General features: G+C 40.4%; 1 protein-coding gene across 1 annotated transcript in view; it reads right to left on the reverse strand.

Annotated features, from left to right (window-relative positions):
- Nucleotides 1-224: 224 nt before the first annotated feature.
- Nucleotides 225-23,813, reverse strand: part of ACO1 (aconitase 1) — a 1,039,508-nt gene continuing 1,015,919 nt past the window's right edge. Inside the window, exons 22-23 of the mRNA XM_044061006.1 lie at nt 14,722-14,907; nt 225-2,946 (exon numbers count right to left, since the gene is read on the reverse strand). Of these exons, the coding sequence (XP_043916941.1) occupies nt 2,833-2,946; nt 14,722-14,907 (300 nt within the window). The 3' untranslated portion in view covers nt 225-2,832. The remainder of the gene's footprint in view (nt 2,947-14,721; nt 14,908-23,813) is intronic.

The following is a 23,813-nucleotide window of genomic DNA, read 5'->3' on the forward strand; positions in this document are numbered from 1 at the left end:
AACAAGAATAAAAAGTGAAGGTTGAGAAGCACAGATTATTATATTAAAATAAAGTGATATAATTTACAAATACTCATATGCAGCGTATGAAAGACAAGATGTGAGGTGCCAACACTGTAAATCATTTTTTTGTGGGAAAAAAACATTTATCACATAAGTTACACCAAATGATGTGAATCCTCAATTCTTTGCTGTGTAAAAACAAAAGAAATCAAGACAGACAATGTTTTTGAAAATAAATTTAATTTGATGATGGAAATTTCTGGAGGTACACAAGTCGTGTTACTTTAAGGCTAATCACACAGGTTAATCACAAAGTAACCAATTCAAGAGTGACAAGTAAGAATGGCTATCGTTGCAGTTCGTGACAAGAGTTTGACATTTAGTAATAAGAGTTATGATCTGCAGCACTGTTCTGTAAAATAAATCACATACGATCTGATGACATGATCATTTATAGATAACGAGCAAAGATTTATTTCAAATTTCTTTTTGCTGTAATTAAACTCTCATTACAATTACTGTAAGGTTAAGTGTTTTTTTTATTATAAAGCAAGTAGTTTTTCATTTCAGTTAAGTGGAACTATACTTATTAATCATAGTAAATTTGTGTTTTTATTTACTGTAGGCTGAACAACTCACCAGTTACTTCCAGATTCTATGTCATGTGAGCTAGAATTCTAATGATGTAACTGTTAGCATAAACAGTTTGTAGTGGGTAGTTGTTTTGGGTTCCTATCAGATGACCAAAGACGCATTTTGTCGAATGCGTCTTGGACAAACTTGAAATGTCGAAAAGGCAAAATGACGAAGTGGCATATAAGCAAATTCTTTCCCTGGGGAAAGAAGTCGTTTGGCCGCTTCAGTCACTTTGCCATTTTCGGCACTGTAGTGCGATCTCGGAGTTGGTATATTTAAGTAGGGGGGTATGGGGGTGAAGCCCTCCACTTTATGCAATGTTTTAAATGTCTTTTTTTTTTTTTGGGAGCAGTGATTTTTTTCCCTGGGGGGAAAAAAAAAAAAATCGCTGTTCTGGTTGTTTGATGTTTTGTGAATTCAAACTTTTAGAGTTCGATCATTTCATTGTTCGTTGTTATAATATAGACCCATTTTTAAGTCAATAGCAGATTTCAACTGAAATGCAGCATAGTCATACTTTCAATGACATAAACACAACAGAACTTGTGTCATCATGCACGTGTACACACATGCACGCACAAAAATGGTCAAGATTAAGAATAAATAATACAACTCTGGCTCTAACAAACACACATTATATGAGGCTTGGGAATGCTTCTGTGTGCACCTACCTCCATTATGCAGTGATGCCCTTCATACCTATATCCAAATTCAACTTAGCAGTCCTAAAACCTTCTACATACTTGCAGATACTGAAAGTAATCCTGAAGACTGATGTGCATTGGATGCTACAGTTGCTTTTATCAGAACATTATTAGCACTGATATCAGAGAAACAAAGTTCCTCTAGACTTCATATTTTTCTAATTCCATACATCTGTCCTTGTGCCAAAACGTATTCACAGATCATGTTTTATGCATTTGGGATACTTATACAAGGACTCTCCAAAGAACAAAATATTTATTTACAGTTTTCTTCATCCACTTTTATGCCAAAGATGCCTACACATACAAGACAGTGCAATGACAAAAACAGGTGGAATGCTACAGCATTTTCTGGGGGGGGGGGGGATACTGCATGCAAGTCTGGAATCCATATAAGGATTTCTTTGTCAGCATCACTGCTATCTTTGCACCTTCACTGCTACTTCATCACATCTTCAAAGATATATACAATATTCCAAAAGTTTCTTTCCAGCACTAACACTCCAATGTGTTACACAAGCACCTTTACCACAGAGCTACCATAGAGATGATTCATAACCCTAGTTTTCTTCCTAAAAATGACTACTGCATAGTAGACAACTATTAGTGTTACACCTGTGTTACTATACTGTATGCCAATTATACAATTTACAAGGAATGCTATTATGTTGTAATTTGCTTTTAGTTGAATATAGCTGCATTTATTTATTGATTTATCTGACCGACTGTGTTGTAACTGCATGATGAAATCTGCTACTGAACTCAGGAACAACTAACTACCCACTACAAACACAAACTGTTTACACTAATAATTACATTACTGGCATTCTAGGTAACATGACATGGAATCAGGAAGCAACTGGACAGCTGCTTAGCTTACCATAAATACAAACATAATAAGCATACCACTACTGAAAACTAATTACTTTATAATGACAGCATAATTACAGCAAAAAGAAATGGTAGCAAAAATCTTTGGACATGATCCTTACTCTCAGTATTCCTGAATAATGAGCCTAGGCCATCATTAGTGACATGATTATCAGACAGTAGCAATGGATCTTGAGTGCAGATTTTAAGAAGGCTCATTGTGTAAATTTAAACAATATAAGAATCAGGCACACCATGTAGTTTAAAGGGACTTAAAATTCCCTAACCCACCATATCTACATTTCTTGAGGCACTTGCTGTGTGAAACAAATACATAAAACTGCACGCCACTTCTGAATGCACTGAATCAGAAATTTAGAGTCAAATAACAGTGCATTTATTACTGTAATATGGGCTTGAAGTCCATTTTCCAAAAAAACAATAACCAAGCTTGACTAGAAGGGACACATTTGGAAATTGTGCTGTCTGAGGCGTGGGGTCTCAGTATTTCAAATACTTAAGTCTGAGCACAACTGTTGCTGAAACAACTAGATGGACTATATAGAAGTGCCATCACAATGGGGTTGACTAAAGTGCCACAGAAAATGGTAATGTGTTCTTAGCTTGCCATTTTACGGATCATGTAGTTCAATATACCACCATTGCGGAAATAGGTCAACTCCACATCTGTGTCAAATCGCATGACAGCTTCAAATGACTTCCCTGTGTTGAGCTAGAAAGAGAAAATAAAGCATTAGTGTTTTCAATTTAAAATATTTTAGAATTATAGACTGATGTTATTTTATCACCTTTAAAATTATTACTTAGCTCTTATAAGATAACAGTGTTGCATTTACTTTTTAAGATTTGAAATAATAATGAAGTATACCATTAAAATATAAATACAGACATAATTCTGTTCACATATACACCCAAGTCTTGAGTATTAATCATTAGAATTCTGCAGAATAAATTTAACTCAACCAATGAACAATGCAATTCTTAGCTACCTTTCAGAAATAGAAGTTATGTTCTTACCATAACGTTCCATGTTAGTTGTCTTCTTCTCGCCTTCTTCTTGCTGGATTATATCCCACAATGCTAGGCGAGAGTTACCTCAGATCTCGTTTTTGTAAGCTACCCCAGCTTATATCACTATCAGTATAACTGTAAAACAGAATTCACCTCTAACAACACGAAGAAAAAGGGTGACCTACATCCTGAACCAAGAAATATGCATAATAGCATATGACTAAGAAAGAGGTGGTAGAAAGAGAGGTCACGATCACAACTCCTCTAGGTCTGTCCAGGCCAGGGGAAGGATCATTCTTGCTGGATGGGACCAAGGCCCCCAGCACCTTGTCCCGGTGGCCTAACGGAACAGACTCCTGAGAACAGTGGAACCAAAATTAGCTCTATGCCTAGAAGCTAAATCCAACTTATAATGAGAAATAAAAGTGTGAGAATGGTGTCAATAGGCAGTCTGTCTTGGAAGGCTAAAAAGTAGCCAGCTCTGGTGGAATGGGCTTTTTTTTTTTTATTTAATTAATTTCTGTTGTCTAATTTCATATATAGGAAATCAAAGATGTAAGCCATCTGGATAATGATACCTTTGAAACTGAAAGTCCCTTTCGAGACAAAGAGTTGATGAGATTTTCTGAATTGTTTCGTTCTATCCAAGTAGTACCTTAATTGATGATGAACATCCAGGTAGTGTAATTTTTGTTCAGACCTATTTGAATACTCTGGGAAAAAGACAGGAAGGTCAATGGTTTGATTTATATTTGATGTTGAAACCACCTTAGGCAAAAGGACGGTTAGTAGTTTAAGGAGACTCTGTCCTCCTGAATGAACAGAAGATAGAACGACAACTGAGTGCTTGAAGTTCTGAAATTCTTCTAGCTGATGTGATAGCCACCAGAAAGAGAGTTTTCCATGATAATAATTTCAAGGAACATGAAGCTGCAGGTTGAAAGAATCAAAGAAGCAAGAACTAAATTTAGGTCCCAAGGAGAAGGAGGATTTCTTATAGGAGGTCTGAGAAGAAAAACTCTTCAAAAAGTTTGCAAAAGTTTTTGGGACATTAGGGCAGATTCAGAAATGCCCACATGGAAATTAGAAATAGCTGCCAATTGAACCTTAAGAGTAGATGGAGATGAACCTGCATGGAAGAGTTCAGCTAGAAAATCAAGGACTAGTTGGATGGAAGCAGTGAAAGGATCTATGACTCAAATAAATCTTTCGAGTGGAAGATTATGGGGAGCTATCAATATATGGAACTGGAGGAACCAAGCAGTGAGGTTCAGAGAGGGGAGGAGCGATAAAAACGGACCCGACTGGTGGATCAAAATCTGGAACTAGGGTCCCGATTCCACCCAAAAAAAAAAAAAGAAAATGTAAGAAAGGACCACACAGGCCGAGGCCAGTAGGATAGCTTTCTGTATTACTTGAGAGATCAGTGGGAAAGGAGGAATGCAATACAGAAGTCCCCGGGGCCAAACTTGGCTAGAGCGTCCCCTGCTGATTGGCCTGGTAAGGAATAGAGGTGAAATATTCTCTGCACTTGCTGTTTTGGGGGTAGCAAAAGACGCAGCAAGGCTGACCCCACTTGAGAAAGATCTCTCTCACACTAGAGTCTTTCAGAGACCACTGAGGCATAGGAGAGCTCTGCTCAACTTGTCCATCAGAAAACGCTGAGAGAAATCGCCCCCATTGCCAAGAGTGCTTCTAGAGAGTCTTGAAGGGCTTGCAACTAAAAGCAATCAGGGAGGCATCCGTTATCAGAGTAGCAACCGGAGGAGGTGGAACAAAAGCATCCACTGCAGGATCCGCATGTGGTATCTGGCCAATGGAAGGAGAGGTATATGGCTGCCATGATTCCCAACACCTTTAGAACTAACCTGGCTTTGACTCTGTTGTTGTTGAGAAGAAGTGACACCAATTTGTGAATGTCTGATATCCGCATTTATTGAAATACCCAGTTTTTGACAAGCGAAAGTATAATCTCTGGCCATCAGAGAAGGAGATGCTTGGTGGGAGAGAGGAGGAAGCTCGTCGGTCAAATATGGAAACACCCTTGTCGTGAGACCAAGGGCAGGGCCCTGAACTGAAAATGACTGGTTCCCAGCCTGAGCGGAGGAATCTCTCTAATCTTGTTTTCTTGACTGATTTGTTCAAGACACTGAGATCCAAATCGGTCTCCTCCCCCCCTTTTTTCTTTGGAAAAAAAAAAACCTTGGATAGATTCCCTTCCTGGTTGGTCTGCTGTGGCTGGTGGCTTTTTGCATTTTTTTTTAGTTTGAAACTGGGACATCTGGAAGGGATTTTTGACTGATTTGGAAAAAAGAAAGGGATAGAATATAGCGAAATGATGGACTGTACTGTTTTGTCTTGAGTCAGGGCAGTGGGGCAACACCAGGAGGCTGAAAGGGCTGGCAGGAGAAAAGCTCCATTGTTATTCCCACCTCTGCCTTTGGTGGTAGGAAAACTCTCTGCATCAGGCGAAGTCCCCCTTGAGATTGCTTTCGCGAACCATCTTCCCCCCTTCTGGCCTTTGCCAGCTGGAAGCTCGCCTCACGTAACACCTACCTCCTCTTGACTCTCTCGCTCGGCCGCATAAGATAAGAGGGAGGGAGGGAGGAGTTAGATATGGAATAGGGGGTGCGTGTTCGTCCCTTTGAAGACGAAGAAATGGGGCACAGGTAAATTGAGCGCGACGCGGTGTAATGTAAGCTGAGGGAGAACATCCGTACCTATCCATGGACCTAGAGACAGGCACTGAAGGATCAGCCAGTTCCTCTTTTGTGGCAGCTACCTACCACCATATCATCCACAAAACTCCTTTTGATCCTGGGAGTGGGTCCACTGAATCAGGAGCCGTCCATGCCTTCTCTTAGCAACCACCTGCATGGGGGGAGGGGGGGGAGGGGAGGGAGGTGGAAGGAGGAGAGCCCGCCAGGGCTCTTCTGCCAAATCAGGAGAGGCCTCGAAGAGGATGAAATCCAGGGGGGGCTCCTGAGGAGGCTCTCTCTCTGCGGGATGAGGGGAGTGAGAGTCGACTTACCCTGAGGCAGCATAGGGGAGGGGCTGCTGACCGACTGTGGAGTGGGAGTAGAGTAACACACCACTCTCTGAAGGGTCATGATCGGACGCCCTCGATGACCTAAGGAATTGACCTAGACCTCTTTAGTTTTGTGTCGGGCAGGTCTCTTCGCCGGACCCGGGGGGCTCCTAATAACCTCGGGCTCGCCGGGGCCGAGCCCACAGAAACTGTGGACTGAGACCGATAAAGGCAAAGGTTGAACAACCTGAGGTCTCGCGGGAAGCTTAGGGCTTCCTGTTGAAAACGACAGGAATCTCCTGGCTTCTAACAAACTCAGAATCAACTTGTTTTTTTTTTTTTGCTGGACCCTGGGGCATGGCACAAGCCACAGCACACACAGGAGTTATACCCTGTCAGCAAAAATACTAATAATAATTTAGAAGAATACTAAAAAAAATACAAAAACTTAAAGTAAACTACACAAAACCTCCCTAGGGGAAGGAAGGCCAAAGGCCAAAGAAGAAGAACGGTTCTTTTTAGTAAAAATTTAAGTTAAAAAGGGAAAAAGAGTAACTTTAGAAAGAAAAAGCTAACACTCACCAGGAACGTAGAAGCAACTCTCGAGCTTTTTAGAGCCAAGCAGCGGAGGTGTAGGTGGACCCCATCCAGCATCCAAAAAGAAGAAAGAGATAGACAACTTAACATCAGACATTTTTAAAAAAAAAACGTATTAATTCTTTGATACATCTCAATTATGTTATTTATTGTGTTAAAATAAACATCTGTGATGTGAACAGTGCTACACCCCTGAACTTTTATTTATTTCAGCCATGAGAACAAGGAAATGAATTTGGTCAAGAATGTGTAAAGAATAGTGTACTTTGGCAGAAGGTACCTGCTTCACAGTTCCAGAGCCCAGAGTTGAATCTTCACCTCTAAGCACTGCCTGTGTTGAGCCTGCATGTTCCCCTTGTGACAGTATGGGTTTTTCTGGGTACACTGTCTTCCCCCCTCAACTCTCAAGACATGCTAGTTGCCCAATCCCTAAATTAAAATCTCCGTATATACATGGATATATACACAAACACACACATTAATGTATAATGAATCATCTAATTAGGATGGGATTGCACCTCATGATCTAAAAAAAGATCAACAAAAACTACACCCCTTCACTCATTACCCAAGCATGCCCAAACACTCTACATTCTATTGACATGCATTTAAATCTGCATGCACTCTGAACTGCAAGGCACGGTGTAAGAACTTACCATAACAGTAGCTGCTCGAATAGATTACTGTTGTGGTACTGCTGACAGATGGGTATATCCTGCCACAGATACCATAATTCCGGTCAGTATTCCAAAGCTTAGGTGTGCCTTCCTCATGTACCATATTGTCCAACCACAGACAAGGACTACATGTTGGTAGTTAAGGGATGTACAAACATGAAAATTCTTGAAGCTTTCTGGTCTCAGATGGACAGTGAAGCTAGCTATAAGGAGGACATACTTAGGTAAACTAAAATATAGAGGGGGAAGGATAGGCAAATAAGGTATCCATGTTGGTCTAATGAGAAAAATGATAGGGGGATGGAGGGAGGGAAGATGCATGTACTTTATCAGTTATGCATTTGAGCAAATACTGTTATAAGCTCTTGAGGAATATCTACAAAAGCCATGCACACATTACCCATCATTTTTTGTATACGACAGAGCTAGTTTATCATTTTCCTCCAGAAGCCTAACTAAAATTGTTCTCTGATGACAATTAATGAGGACGTGATAATTTAAACCCAAACTACTAAAGAAGTAAAGGTACACACATTTTGAGAATATTTATCTAAAATCCTAGTATCCCTGCCTATAGGTAACTTCACCATCAATGGATCTTCTAGGAGTCCTAAATAATTCAGGATAGGTTGATCTTGGGGGTACCCTACTAAATTTATCTAGACAACTAAGAGAACAGCCTGAAGGAAAGAGGGTGTTGCATTGTCCTCGCCTATATTTCTGAACTCAAATAAAACAAGTTAGCTAACTCAAACCTAAGGTTGTAAAAATATTTATTCAAAATACTATCTTTTTGGGGAAGATCCTTTTTATTCCCCATTTACAAAAAAGCTTTCATAAGGTGAAGAGTTCCTACAGAGATGCATTGTTAGGAGGGTACCCATATGACATGGGTGTGGTACCCTCCTCATTAGTACAGCAAGTAGAATGGGAAAGCAATATACTTTGAATACTCCAACATTCCCTCTATTCATTCACCAAGTGATCTGGCTGTTTTTTTTTTTCTTTTCAGTGTACATTAGAGAGACTCTGGTGACTCAGAATCAATGAAAACTGATGCCGTTTAACAGGGACATCCAAAGAAGGAAGTTGAAGGTGCCAGTGGATCCTGTGCAGCCATTCAATTTATATATCCCTGTATCCATGTTTGGTAATCTAAGTGATGCACAGTGTCTGTTACTGGATTAACCTTTGCAGGTGATACCTACAATGGTAGGGCATTTATTAGACATTTTGATGCAGAGATGACTCCCAACAGTACATGTAACACAAATGACTTTCACAATGATTAGTCTGTCAAATCATTTTTTTCATTGACAAGTACTACTTTTTTCTCTTCTGAAAGAATTTTATATTTTAGGCTCTTTATGGTGTCTCTGTTCTTTCTCCCAAGAACTTCCTTCAGATGTAAGGGAAGGGGATCATTTCCCTCATAGAAGCATCATCATGTACAGACTTCTAGGCCTCACCTTTTAAAGATTTCTGAGAAGTAGCTTTCGATACTTTGCCTTCTGTTTCACACTAACTTAATGTGCTTTATTCCTACACATTCTGCATGTTGAATATGGGCATCATTAGGGCAAGAAGAATTTCCCCACTCAAGTACCTTTATTACCTAGACATATGTAAACTATGCAAAAATGGTCACTTAATGATAAAACCACAGATTAATCAATCTCAATTTCTACCAAATATAGTCAAACATGGACTTCCAAGATGGCTACACATTGATCAACACCTTAATTTCAGCTCTACCAGTGTGGAAAAAGAAAAAGAGGAATAAAGAGACAGTGACATTGTCAGCTTGAGTAAAATTCAGTTAATGGCTAGCAAATGACACTTCCTGGATGCTAGCAAAGAAGAAATTTAGAGAACCTGAAAGAACTCAACCAATCTGAAGAGAAAACACTGACTGGGAAGAATCATACAGCTGTTCAGCAAAAAGCAGTTCAAGTTTCAGCTTTGGCACAAACGATGGCTTCCAGTAAATGGCTACCAGTAATTTAGTGAAAAATAAGTCATATGCACTCAGAGGTGATTAAAATAAATGAGACACTGAAGGAGTATAAACCTTTAAACAATAGGCTAGGAGAAAAAAAGCTTTAACTAGCTATTCAGACAAACTGATAAAACTGCAAAAAATCAGAAGATGAAATAAGGAAAAGGATAGCTGAGTAACAGACTTAAAAGCTGTTTCAGAAAATGGCAGAGTTATATAACAGAAAAACTGGAGGGAACAGGATGTATTAATTTTATGAAAGCATAAATAAGCAACTGGACTGGTAACTCCACAGAAGGATTTGTTAAATGAAGGGGCACATCAAGTGTATGCTCCAAACCTGGCCACGAGAAAGCAGCCAAGACCTGTATTACTAAAGACGCAATCATACCAAAAGAAAGAATTAATCTTGACAAAACTGTGGCAGAAGGTAAAAGTATTAAAAACTGGAGGCAGCAGAGTGTTTGTGGAAAATGACTATTCACTGTATATCAGGAAGAAAAAAGAAACACATTTATCCCAGCAATCAGGAAGTGTCAAGATGCAGGTGTAAGATTCAAGCTGCTGTATCCAGCTGTCTTCAGAATATTTTTCCCTGGAGGACCAAAGACATTTTTGGATACAGAAAAGACTAAGGTGGGCCAGCAAACAGAAGGGAAACTCTGCTTGTCATTCTTCTGACAGTGAAGCTCATTGAGAGGGCTTTGCCAGTAAAATATTTTCCAATGTTACAAAGAAAAATGTTTGAGAGAAAAAAAACATAGGAGTTGACTAGAAGAATCAGGAGTACAATGGATTTGAACCAGAGACCTCTGTTGGGGGATGGTGATAAAAAGGAAGACATCCAGCAACACTGAAATTAGTGAATAAATTGGAGAATATAAAGCATCAATCATATTTGTGAAATATGGCTGTTTGAGAAAAAGTGGTGGAGAAAGACTGGACTTTGGTTGACTTTGTTAAACTTGTAGGTCGACTGTAAAGCATGCACCCCACTTTATATCACTGATGTTGAGGAGGACGTTAAAAGGGGAAAATGTAACTGTAGGTAAAACAATTTTTCTTCTTTTCAGTATCTGTAGAAAACATTTTATGATGTGTCCCAGAGACTGCCCCATCCATGTAAAGCCGAGTTTGTCTATTATTCAGTTTAAGCAAAACCTACACCATGGATGAGGAATAGGAAATTTACACAAAGCCTGGCACTCATATCCCTTATGAAGAGAGGTAGCGTATAAATGACTAGCCCTCAATGTCCTATTTGGACACATGACATCATTATTCTTTTGGAAAAACTTGGTTAGGCTTAGAAAGCCCCCATCTCCGGGTGTTAGCCTAGTAACAATCTATGAATATATATAAAACATTTCATGATATAAACTGCATGTTATATACAGTAAAGCAGTTCTGTGTAGTGTGTATTCAGGGGTATTTTAAATGTGGGGAGTCTCTTCAGTGACTGTTATTGGTGTTAAAAGATATTCGACTAAACAAGCACTTTTTAACTGCAAGAAATATAGGATTTACAAAACAACATGAGAGAAAAGGCTATCCAAAAGCAAGTTAATGTCATACTTTGATCTTGTGCTGCTGTGGTGGGGTGTACACAGTGCATGGATTACATTAAATATAGAACTAAGATATTTTCTCTTATTTTTACAAGAGTGAATGTCTAGATTAATGCCCACAGCTTAAGCTATAAAGAAGCATTTTTAAGCAAGTAAGCCTGAAAAATTAAACAAAATAGTAAGCTTAAAAAATTAGACAAAACTAAGCTTAAACAAATAGGCAAAAACTAAGCTTGAAAAATTAGACAAAATGATGAAAGCCATGAAAAATTACAAGTTTCTTACATTTGCAAAGAAATTAACTTGTTTTTTCCCATTAGCAAATGTTTTTGTCAGGGTCAGAATGTCTGCAGCTGAAGGCAGTAAACTTAGATTTATTACTGACTTATTTTACATGGAGACTGCAGGTGCAAGAAATTAATCTTGAGAGTTTTGAGCATTCTTTGCTGACTGAAATGAAAAATGTAAAGGTATGATGGCAAGCAGCTCAGTGAAAAATAAAGTTTGAAATTATGGGAAGTGAATATGAGATAGTAGCCTCTGTAACAGCCTTAATACTTTAATGCATTTAATAGTACAGTGTATGAATTATATTTACTTTAATGATAGCCAAGGCTAAAAGTTGATGTTTTCTGAAAGCTTACAAACTGTTTTTCACATCTGGGATGAGAAAACAGATAAAGAACAGATAACATTCAGTGAAGTGGGAACGCATGCTGTAATATGAGCTTTAGCAAGGGTGACCTTAATTTTAGGTTAAGTAATACATGTGGGTGCAACTGCTGATTAGGGGGCACTTATTCCTATCTAAAGGGATAAACTTCATTTTTTGAAGATGTACACAGATTTGTGTATTTGTTCTAAGCTAATGGGGGTGGGGGTGTTCTGAAACTGTATTCACTTGTTTGTTTGAAGGCTGTCACTAAAATTAAAAAGGCCTGAAAATGTGACATTCGTTCAAATGGAAATGAGAAGAAACAACTACACAAAAGATCGGCCTGTCAAACATTAGTGTGTGCATGTAACACAGAAGCTGGAAAAACACATTAAAAAAATCGGACGCACATAATAGCAGCTTTTTTATAATGGCTATGCTATCTATATCGTGGAATGTAAAAATGGCCTTACAGTTAAAGACAGTAAAGAAACAGCATTGAATTACATTAAGAAATGCAGAGTGCAAACAGCAATGCTGCAGGTGACACATTTTGAAAGAAATTAGTGAATGTGACAAAGAAAGGATTTCAGGATGGATAGTCAGCAGAATTTCAGGGACAAATAAAAACCACAGTAATTATACTACTTGCTAGAGAGGCTCCAATATTGATGGAAGTGGGAGAAAAGGGGACAATAATGGCAGATTTATAATAGTAAGGGGTTATCAGCAATGGAGGAGGATTACACTGTCATATACTTATATTCCACCAAAAACTATCATGGAGCTTAAGACTTTAGGAGAAATACTAAGTTTTCAGCAAGGAATATTACTTATATGTGGGGACTAGAACTTGATTTGCAATAGTGAGGATTTATCAGGGCATATAAAAAGGAAAGAGGGAAAAAAGGGTAGATTTCTGAAGACATTTATGAAAATATATGGTATGGAAGATGAAAATTCAGTAGTAGGAACTTGGGCAGAATTTACCTATTCCCCAAGTTACAATAACTGAGCTAGACTCAAAAAAAGTTATACTTCACAGGAACATGTGCATTTAAGTGAAAGCCTTTGACACACATCAATAACTATTTTAGATCAAGTATATATATATATATATATATATATATATATATATATATATATATATATATATATATGGGTCACCTTTAGATGCCCGACAACGCGTTCCGCCGACACGGAATCCGACAGGACGAAAACACCGACAACGCAGATGACCGACAAGGTGAGAACCCGACGGACTCGGTAAGTGTGCGATCGAGTGAGGAATTTAGTGTTAGGGAGCGGACAGGTAAGTGTGCGATAGTGAGGGACTGTGGGTTTAGGGGTGGGTTAAGTGAGTTAGGGTTAGGGTGCAGGTAGGGTGTGTGTGCGATAGTGAGGGACTGTGGGTTTAGGGGTGGGTTAAGTGAGTTAGGGTTAGGGTGCAGGTAGGGTGAGTGTGCGGTAGTGTCGGATCTTGGGGTTACGGGTGGGTAAGTGAGTTAGGGTTAGGGTGCAGGTAGGGTAAGTGTGCGGTAGTGTTGGATCTTGGGGTTACGGGTGGGTAAGTGAGTTAGGGTTAGGGTGCAGGTAGGGTAAGTGTGCGGTAGTGTCGGACCTTAGGGTTAGGGTTTGGGTTAGTGCATATGTTATGTAGTGTACTGTGTTGTTTACGTGTAGTGCATTGCTGTAATGGTTTTCGGTGTTTTGCATTGTCGGCGTTTTTTGTTGTCGGTCTTTTGGTGTCGGTTATTAGTGTGTCGGCGAAACGCGATTTCGAGGATATAAAGGTGATCCATATATATATATATATATATATATATATATATATATATATATATATATATATACACATACATACATACATACACACACACACACACACACACACACACACACACAGATATACATACACGCATACATATGGGTCCTATTTGTTTTGTCGACAGTACAGTTCATCACACCGTACTTTGTCGAAATTACTTTAGCGAAAATGCATTGTGCTGAAAATGTATGTTCGCTAAAGAAAAACAAAAAAAAAAAAAAACATGGTGTTTGCATGCACCATTAGTTGTACATCAACGTATACTGCTGATGTACAACTAAGGAAACTCTTGTGATCGCAGTACAGTGGGGATAAGAGAATATTCCATTTTCCCAACTGTAGTGCAATCTTGGAGTGAGAATATTAAATTGGGGGGAGGCGCCCCCTGCATAATACTGTTTAGTGTATTATTTTTTTTTTATTTAGTTTTTGTTTATTCTGCGAAAGGGCATTTTCGATGGAATGCACTTTTGCGGAAGTGAGTTTGACAAAAGTACGCTTCGAGGAACCGTACTTTTGATTTTACAACGTAGACCCATATATATGTATATTATATACACACACACACACACACACACACACACACACACACACACAGATTTTATATATATATATAAAAAACAAAACCAATAAAAATGTTGGGTAATAAAGTAATAATGAGACACTGCCTAACTATTAAAACAACTGGTAGTGGAAATTATTTGCGAGTTATTTGGCAAGACAGAAATATCTTTATAAGTCATAGTTAGTAAGAGGGATAAAATGTAAATGGAATTTAAAAACAGGGTAGAAATAATAAAGTACTAGAAGGAAATGCTTACAGGTGCTGACAAAGGTTAAAGTATTGCAGAACAGGAATATTATAGAACAAGAATAGGCTGCATGATGCTCATGGATACGGGGGGGGGAGTATACATTATAAAGAAGAAAACTGTATACACTTTATAAATCATGCTTCTTTTCTCTGAATATCTGTATCTTCTCTCTTTCAACATAAGTTTGCAAGGCAGCAAACTGGCAGGTGGCATCAAAAGTATGGCTCAGCCAAGTGCCTCATATAATCAAACTCTTTAAACTAATGTTGATAATCCAAGGAAAAAAAAGGCATGCGGAGTAGTTCTTACCTCAACTTCAACAGTCATTCTTGGTTTCAGGATCTCTGGAATGATTATAGTATAGCGCTCCTTTCCAGTAAGTCCCAATGTACTGGCACTCTCCCCAGGCAAATATTCAAGAGGAATCACTCCCATTCCTACGAGGTTGCTGCGATGAATACGCTCATAGCTCTCTGCCAAGATAGCTTTAATGCCCTGAAGAGTCAAATCATATTACATTTATGTTACTTCTTAAGTGGTGCACTATTTTTCTTTTCCACCTATGAAGACTACAGACTCAATTAACTGTCTAGGTCTCATTTCTGTGTACTAACACTTGTAGTGAAAATAAGTAGTCACCCAGTATAACACCATATTTTTGAGGCCATATTATTTATCAGTCCATTGCTCTGCTGAAGTCCCACCCACTATTAACTACCATTATGTTAAAAAATATATTTATCAGAGGTTTCACTGGAGACCTCACCAGAAGCACACCCATACACAGAGAGACTGTCTGTATGCTTCTCACTGCTTTCTGATCAGATGGCTGTAACTAGCATAGATGAAGAGAAGAATCTTAGAAAACTTGGAACATGCAAATTAGCTCTTACAAGCGTACCAAATTATACTGAGTAAAATTAATACTAATGCAAATGGTAGAGTTTGACCAAAGCAGCAAGGCTTAAATATTCTTAAGATGTTAAAAGTATTCTCCAAAAGACCAGCCACAATGAAAGGTATAGAATTTTTTAAATAAATAATAAAATAGAAAACATTAGAATACTGAATATATAGCTACAATAAACACCAGAGTTTCAATCACAGAAAATATAAAAAATAAAAAATAACACAGGTGGATAGATTCACACAGATACAGAAAAACAATACTCAACTAATCTCACTATATTTTCCTGACTGGCAAGGCAAGATGAAGTGTGTGGTTATGTGATATATCTGTGAGAGATCTTTCCTGTCAGGTTCCAAAAAACAAAGTGCTGCTGTGAGAGTTCCGGAATATCTCTCACTAACATATAGAAAATCATTTCAGTGCTGGTTAGAGAATGGCATCACCTCTGGTTACCTGACTCTGGTACAATACACACCCAGAGCTTCACTAAGATGTTTCAGCATCTGAAAGCTATAAAACAATTTTAAACATTTCCACCCTGCCATGCTGGTAATTAATTCACTCCTAAGGACAATAACAGCAAGATTCCTAGTCCTGGTATCCCCAGACATTTTTGTCTCTGGCTGCAATCAGACCTGAAATATAAAATCTTTATGGCCTAAACCAATCCATTTAATTTTCAACTTATTTTTCAAAATTAGCTGGACTGAGATTAACCTCTTCCCTTCCAGAATTCTCTGTTAAAACATATACATTTAATCAGTTATAATACTGTCTGACATGCATGTATATTTCTTTTCTGTCCAGCAGGACCCACTGTTGATGCATTTTTAACACAAGCAACTTTACAAATACATGTTTAACACAAGCACCTGTACAAATTAGTGTCATAGTCAAATGAAATAAAATTCTTTACAAAACTCCAGCTAGCTATGCTGGCATAAGTTACACATGCAATGTCCTACTCTCCCTTGCACAGATGGCACTAACTCATATCAACACACTGTGGATTGCAGAAAAAGTAAAAGTAAAAAAAAGAGTAAGGAAATGTTGACATGAGGTGTTCTTACTTCTGCTGTATGCTTTAAGAGGGAAGCAAGAACACCTCCAGTCAAGTTTGGCTTTATAAGGCCAGAAATGAACATGGCCATCTTCATACAAGTGCTACAATGGATAGCCAATCTCCTGGTACCTACTATATGACATAATCCTGTTAACCATTCCTTGCTCATGAGAGAGAGAGAGAGGAAGAGACAGAAAGTTGTTTTTGGAAATTAAATACGAGAGTGTTTTGCATAAATCCACCTTTTTAAAGAGCATCTCATGCACAGGAATATTCCAGGAAATGAGTTATTTTATGGTGACTTCAAATAACACAATGGCAAAATGTACAGGTTAATGCAGAGGAAAATACCACCTATGTGGAGAATAAGGAAATGCTCTTCTTTCAAACAGTTCACATTTCTGAAATGTTTGGGGAGGAACAGACTGTCATGTATTTCTACGAAAGAAATCTTAAACTGCGTATTTTATAATGCTCAAAGAGAAGCAAAGAATCTGCAGCAGAACAAAGATTAAGTGAATGCGTAACAGGGATTATAGAAAAAAAATCAAGATGCTTAGTAAAATTCACCCTTGATTTTTTGGAACTGTAGTCGTTGGTTCTATACAGTGTTCCTGCAAGACTGCCTGTACATCCAAGCATTACAATTTGAACTCTGCAGGCAAGTGAGAAACTGACATGTGACTCAAATCAGGGAGCATTTATTTTTATGACTTCTGTAACTTCATGCATGTACTTGTGCTCACCAAGCAGGTTCTGTGCATTGACTGCATGGATCCCTGGTGTGTGTATGAAGGACTCCCATAATAAATGCACTGTTTGACTGTTTTTGTTAGTTCTACACACCAAAGATGCCCTATAAAAGCTGTGACTATGACATGCTATAAACCTAAGTAACTAGCAACACTTAAAATAGCAGCAAACAGCATATAAAGACAAAAGAAAATTCTAAATATATATAAATCTTCAAATGGACTGGAGGGAAGGAAGTTTACAGTTATACTGACTGCTCCTCAAAGATCTACAGTTATGCTTAGGATGTTATACACACCCATACAGTCTGTTTTGGGAAAGGTCACTAACAGTAAACAGCAAAATCAGAATAGCATCCTATGCAGTAGACATACTCAAGGGGGAGAGTGATAGACAGTTACAGTACCTCTTATAGCACAGTCAAGCCACAACCTGTCCTGCCCCTAGACTATGCATTCAGCTTACAGTTTTTAATATATGTGGACTATGGACCAATTAGCAGCTTCCAAACTATGTTTTTTTACGTTGGTGCCCTGCTACTAGTCAGTCCCTCTCATAATCAACTGGTTAATTTTCTCCTCACTGGGTAAGAGTAGTTCCCAGTTCATTTGTTTGGTGTGAGGTTAGAACCAATCACAGCAGTATTCATACTGGAAGCACTCAGGGCATTTTCCTGATATTCTCCCCCCAACCCCCCCCCCCCCCGGAGCTCCTAACCTCCAACATGGGTTTAGGGAAGTGTGTATGTATTCACATGCATGCTGTTTCTGTGGGCTGCTGCAATGCAATGCACCACTTGGCAGCATTTACTCAGAAGACTCATGCTCCATGGATGAAACATGCAGTGCTCAAGCGGTGAGCCAGAGTTGCTTCTCTCTCCTTAGGATGCGTGAGCCACCCACTCCCATCTTCCTCAACCCCCTCCCTCCAGGGCCTGTGCTGCTAGTCAAACATGAGCTTCTAAAATTGCGAAGAAATACTTCTGAAACATGCTGCTGTTATTGCTACTGCCCTAGCAGAAAGTGCTCTAGTTGAACCTTGTAAAGACTTGAAGAGGGCAATCACTTCCACTATGTCTGCTTAGTGATTGAAAGACCAAGGTTTCCTTTCTTGAAGGAAACAAACATCTAGTCGTTTTTTTTTCTGATTTTGTTGGCTGCTCTTGTGCAGTATCCGAGCTGCCCAAGTAAATCTATTAAGTGCACACAAGTTTCCCATCATGCTGACAGTAGGGAAAGAAGAATGGAAAAAAAGAAGTTATGTACTCGCTATAACATTCCATGTGAGTTGCTCATCTCGCCTTCATTCTTACAGATGAGTTTGAAGTGGATCCTCAGATCTGAGTAAGCCTACTACAAAGCTCGAGGTCTTCAGACAGCTCGAGGCTAAGTCCCTATTCCATGATGCACCTAGAGTTACCTCAGATCCTTTTTGCTACATCTAATAACACCATGTGCCATTCTATCACTCTCTAGAAGAAAACCCATAGAAAGTCTGAGCAACCAGGATAAAACTTGTATCTTGGTCCTCAAAAAACCCTAGAGGGGGAAGGAGGATGGGAAGTAAGAATAAAGGTGACATGAACAACTCACATAGAATGTTATGGTGAGTACATAACATCTTTATGTGCAGTTGTTCTCTCTCACTGTTCATTTTTACAGATGGGTAGCGTCCCAAGCACCATTTATCTTGGGTGGTTCACGGGAGTATGTTTTTCAGGACAGTAGAACCAAAGGAGGCCCTGTCCCTGGAGGCCTTGTCAACTTTGTAATGAGTGATAAAGGTACGAGGTCTTGACCAAGTGGCTGCTGCACAAATGTTGTCTGTAGAAAGCCTAGCAGAAAAGGCAGATGATGTGGATACTGCTCTGGTAGAATGAGCCTTAATTTTGTGTTGTAAAGGTAAATTAGCAGCTGAATAAGTGAAGGTGATACAATCAGATAACCATCTAGATAGTGTTGTTTTTGCCACTGGCATACCTTTTCTGGAATCTGAAAAAGAAACGAAAAGCTGTTCTGATTTTCTGAACTCTTTTGCTCTATCCAGGTAAAATCTGAGCTATGAACATCATGTTTGTGTAGCTTATACTCGAAGTTGTTGGTGTGTTTGGGGAAGAACACTGGTAAATCTATGATTTGGTTAAAGTTAGCTTCAGTACAAAATTTAGGTAAAAATGAAGGATTTGTTCGCAGGAACACTGCCAGCATGGAAAATCAAATAAGAAGGCTTTATGGACAAGGTCTGTAGCTCGAACACTCTATGGGCAGCAGTGATGGCTACTAAAAAGATAGTCTTCCAAGATAAATATTTCAAATCATATGAGGAAGCTTGTTCAAAAGGTGGGAGAATAATGTGTGAAAGCATAAAATTTAGGTTCCATGGGTTATAAGGGAATTTCACAGGTGGTCTGAGATGAAAAGTTCCTTTGAGAAAGGCTTTTGATAGCTTGTGTGACATTATGTTCAAGCCTACAAAGCCAAGGTGAAAATTAGAGATGGCGGAAAGTTGCACCTGAACTGTAGCTGCTGTAGCTCCTTTATTGAAAAGCATAGTCAAAAATTCTAATATGGAGGAAATGGGTGCTTGGTAGGGATCAATGTTATTCTGAGAAGCCCATATAGAAAATCTTCTCCATTTGCTAAGGTATAGGCTCCTAGTAGAGGACTTATGAGAAGATATCAATATATGCTGTGTTTCGTTTGAGAGGTTATGGAACCTGGCTATGTTGGGAATTGGAGCAGCCAAGCTGTCAATTTCAGGGACTGAAGAGAGGGATGAAGAACCCCCAACAAATGCATCAGAAGGTCTGGAACTGGGTCCAGAATCCAAGGCTCTTCCAACAGATGAAGTCGAAAGAAGGGGAACCAAATCTGACAAGGCCAATGAGGGGCTATTAGAATGATGGTTCTTCCCCAGGCTTTTGCTTTCTGCAATACTTTGGCTATCAAGGGAATTGGTGGGAATGCATAGAGGAGACCCGGAGGCCAATCGTGTAAGAGTGCATCCCTTAGGACTTCTCCTGGAGGGGGAAATCAGGGCAAAGTAGCTTCTGCATTTTGTGTTCATGTGGGAGGCAAAAAGGTCGCAGAAAGGCTGGCCCCACCTGTGGAATATTCTTTCAGCTATGTCTTTTTTGACGGACCACTCGTGAGGTAACAAAATTGCCCTGCTCAGTTTGTCTGCAATCTCGTTGGATTTCCCCGGGATGTGCATTGCTATCAGAAAGCACTAGGAGGATATAGCCCACTGCCATACTCTTACAGCCTAGTGACAAGGGGGGTAGGACCTGGTTCTTCCTTCTCTGTTCAAGTACCAGACCAATGACATGTTGTCCGTCTGAATTGCAATTGTCCCCAGAGGGAGAGAGTCCTGAAAGTACTGCAAATGCCAAAAGTACTGCTCTCATCTCCAGCGCACTGATATGCAGATGTGTCTACTGTTCGGCCCATCTGCCTTGGGCTGTTCTTCCCTGAAAATCCCCCCCACCCTATCAGGGAAGCGTCCGTAGTCACTGTGGCCGCTGGTGAGGGTAGTTTAAAAGGACGACCTATCGTTACATGAAGAGAAGTCAACCACCACTGAAGATCCTTTTTGCATGTGTTTGTGATTATTATGAGATGAGACACTGTGAACTCTTGATAAGACCATTGAGTGAATAGCAGCCATTGTAGAATCCGCATGTGCATGTGACCCAACGGTATCACTAATATTGCAGCTGCCATCATGCCTAACAATGTTAGCACTTCTGATGCTGGAGACTTGTCTCTGGATATGATGCTGTGGACCTGCTGATGAAGTCATAAAACTCTTTCTGCTGGAAGTTTTAAAGTGATGGTGTTCCATTTCTGCTCCGAAAAAAAAAACAAAAAACGACGAAATGTTGCGATGGCAACAAGGCAGATTTTTCTGAATTTATGGTAATGCCCAGAAGATTGTAGAGAGTAAGAGTGGTGTCCCTGGGCTTGTATTAGTTGATGCCTGGTGGTGGCAGTGAGGAGCCAATCGTCCAAGTACAGAAACACCTGGAATCCTAAATGCCTCAGGTGAGCCGTGACCACTGCCATACATTTGGTGAAAACTCTGGGAGCTGTAGTGAGACCAAAGGGTCGGACTTGAAACTGGTAATGATTGGCTCCTAGACGGAAGTGCAGATGATCCCTGGATGGTCTGACCATTTTTATATGGTAGTACGCATCCTGTAGATCTATCGAGCACATCCAATTGTCTTTCCCTAAGAAGGGAAGTATCGACTTGAAGCGTGACCATCCAAACTTCTCTTTCTTGACAAATCTGTTTAGTCTGCTGAGGTCCAAAATAGGTCTCCAGTCCCCTGTCTTTTTTGTAACTAAAAGGAATCTTGAGTAAGTTCCAGATCCTGTCTGGTCTGCTGGGACTGGTTGGATGACTCTTTCTTAGCAACGTTTGGACCTCTACTGTTGCTTGTTCCCTGTAACTGGGTGGAATGTCTGGGATTTTTGTTGTCAATGGAGGGGGAGTGGCGAAAGGAATGAAATATCCTCTGGAAACTATACTTTGTACCCAGTTGTCGTTTTTTTATTTTGAGCCAGGCATCTGGATACAAAGATAAGCGACCCCCAACTGCCTCCAGAGCAGGACAGTTGGGCCTCCTTTCAGGAGCGTTGGTAGGGCTTCCCAAAGAACTGGTCTCTTGTCACCCTGGTTCTGCGAACCCCCTCTGCCGCGAGGGTGGCATCTTCCATTATTGCCCCCTCCTCTACCCATGGAGGGGGTTCACCACGTGTGTCCAGAAAGGCTCCTTGGGCTTTTTGGAACCATATCTTTCCTCCCTTTTAACCCTTGGGGTAGGGTCTGGTAGGGGTGGAAAAACAGACTCTGACGGCAGAGTCTTTTCTTCCTGCTCACACCTGGTCAAAGTTACTTTAACTTTGGGCCTGAAAATGGACTAGCCATCAAAAGGGGTGCTGACAAAGGATGACTTACAGGGCTCCGTGAAAAACACAAGAGCATCCAGGAATGTATCCTGAGAGCAATTCCTGTACCCGCTGCCCTACTCATCCCATTAGCTGCATATGAAATGAGACGAGTTCACTATGGAATTGAGGGTAGCAAGCTGGGAGGCGACGTCTGAAGCTCCTGCAGCTACTGTACCTTGAAGAACATCTACAAGCTCTTTTAGGAGATCTCTTTGTAGTCTCGCACAATGTGTGAGATAGTTCAGTGACTGCATGGCAAAAGTCAAACTGTATGCGCGCTTCCCATATCTATCTATGATCCTGGAGTCTCTGTTAGGAGGATGGATAGAGGAAGAAGTTTCTGACATTTCCTTTTTGGTGGCTGCCGCCACCACCACCATGGCATCAAATGGCACTCCCTTGGTGAGGAAAGACTTATCCTGAGGGGCAGACATAAATTTATTGGGCTTCATAGGGACAGGCTCCATGGTGTCCGGAGACTCCCAAGCTCTTCGTGAGACCAGCTCCATAAGCTCATCAAAGGGTGGAGACACTCAAGAGGTGGAGGGTTGATACCCGAAAGCCTTCAGGAGAACCAACTCATCTTCAGTAGGGTTGGTGGACTTCCAGCCACCCCTCTGCCTAAGGATTTCTAATATCTCAGCAAATGAGATATCTTCAGAGGGGGACCATGGGGACCCTTTTGATTCATGTAAGTTGGTATCGGACGTGAGAGACTCCTGTGGGGAGTCTAGGTGCTTCCTCTTACAAATTCTCTTCCTGGGAACCTCATCAGTGGGAACTTCTGGTGAGGTCTCGGAAGAGCAGGGGCCACCCAGTGGGGCTTCCAGAGGTTCAGGGTCTCTACGCTTAGAAAGGATCTGTGAAGCAGAAGTGGACAAAGGCGCTTTTGGGGAGGAGGTAGTTGGACCAGAAGTTGTAGATGTCTTGGGGGACATCACTCTCCTCATGGCTTCAAAGGCATCTCTGTTCCAATGAGAAGGGACTGCTGAATCCGAAGAAACTATCGATCCGGTACTGGCACAGTGGGCTCCAAACTGGAAGAAGGAGCCAAACTCATCCGAGCCGAGGCCCCGACAGGCAAAGTGGGAACCGACAGGTCAGTCAGACTATCCTCCCTGGACCCGACTGGAGTGTGTCAACTCCTAGACTCCTCAATAGACGCTGAGGAAGTCAGAGTAAATGGAACCGATGGCACTGGAACACATGTCTGCTCCGAAGGTTCAACAATCATCAGGTCTGGCTCAGAAGGACCGGTATGGCTCAGAGGAGGAAAAGAAGTCGATGGCATTACAGTTTTAGGCTCTGAAACTACTTGGATTGGAGCCGACAAAAATTTAGCAAATGCTGGTGCCTGCACAACTTCTGCACCACACGATCCACATCCAAATCAGATAGGCTGATTGAAGAGATGAATGAATGGATGGAGGCACTGACTGAGGAATGGGAGACTAATACTTCGAATACCGGTTCGAGGACTGGGGATCGGCTCCGAAAAGACAGGATGCTCGGCTCCGAAGGCTGTGGAGCCGATGTTGATGTTTTTTTGGTTTTGTCACATGAGACGTAGTCTTAGAAGACTTTGAAGACTGGCTAGATTTATCCTGGTCACTCAAAGCTTCCTGGAATGAAGATTTTAGAAGTCTCCTGTCTATACGTTTTCTTTTCCTCTCATGAAGGACTCTGGAGGAAAAAGAATGGCAAATGGAGCAGCTTTCTT

This window comes from Protopterus annectens, chromosome 2.part0 (genome assembly GCF_019279795.1).
Source record: "Protopterus annectens isolate FY-2018-M chromosome 2.part0, PAN1.0, whole genome shotgun sequence".
NCBI lineage: Eukaryota > Metazoa > Chordata > Ceratodontiformes > Protopteridae > Protopterus > Protopterus annectens.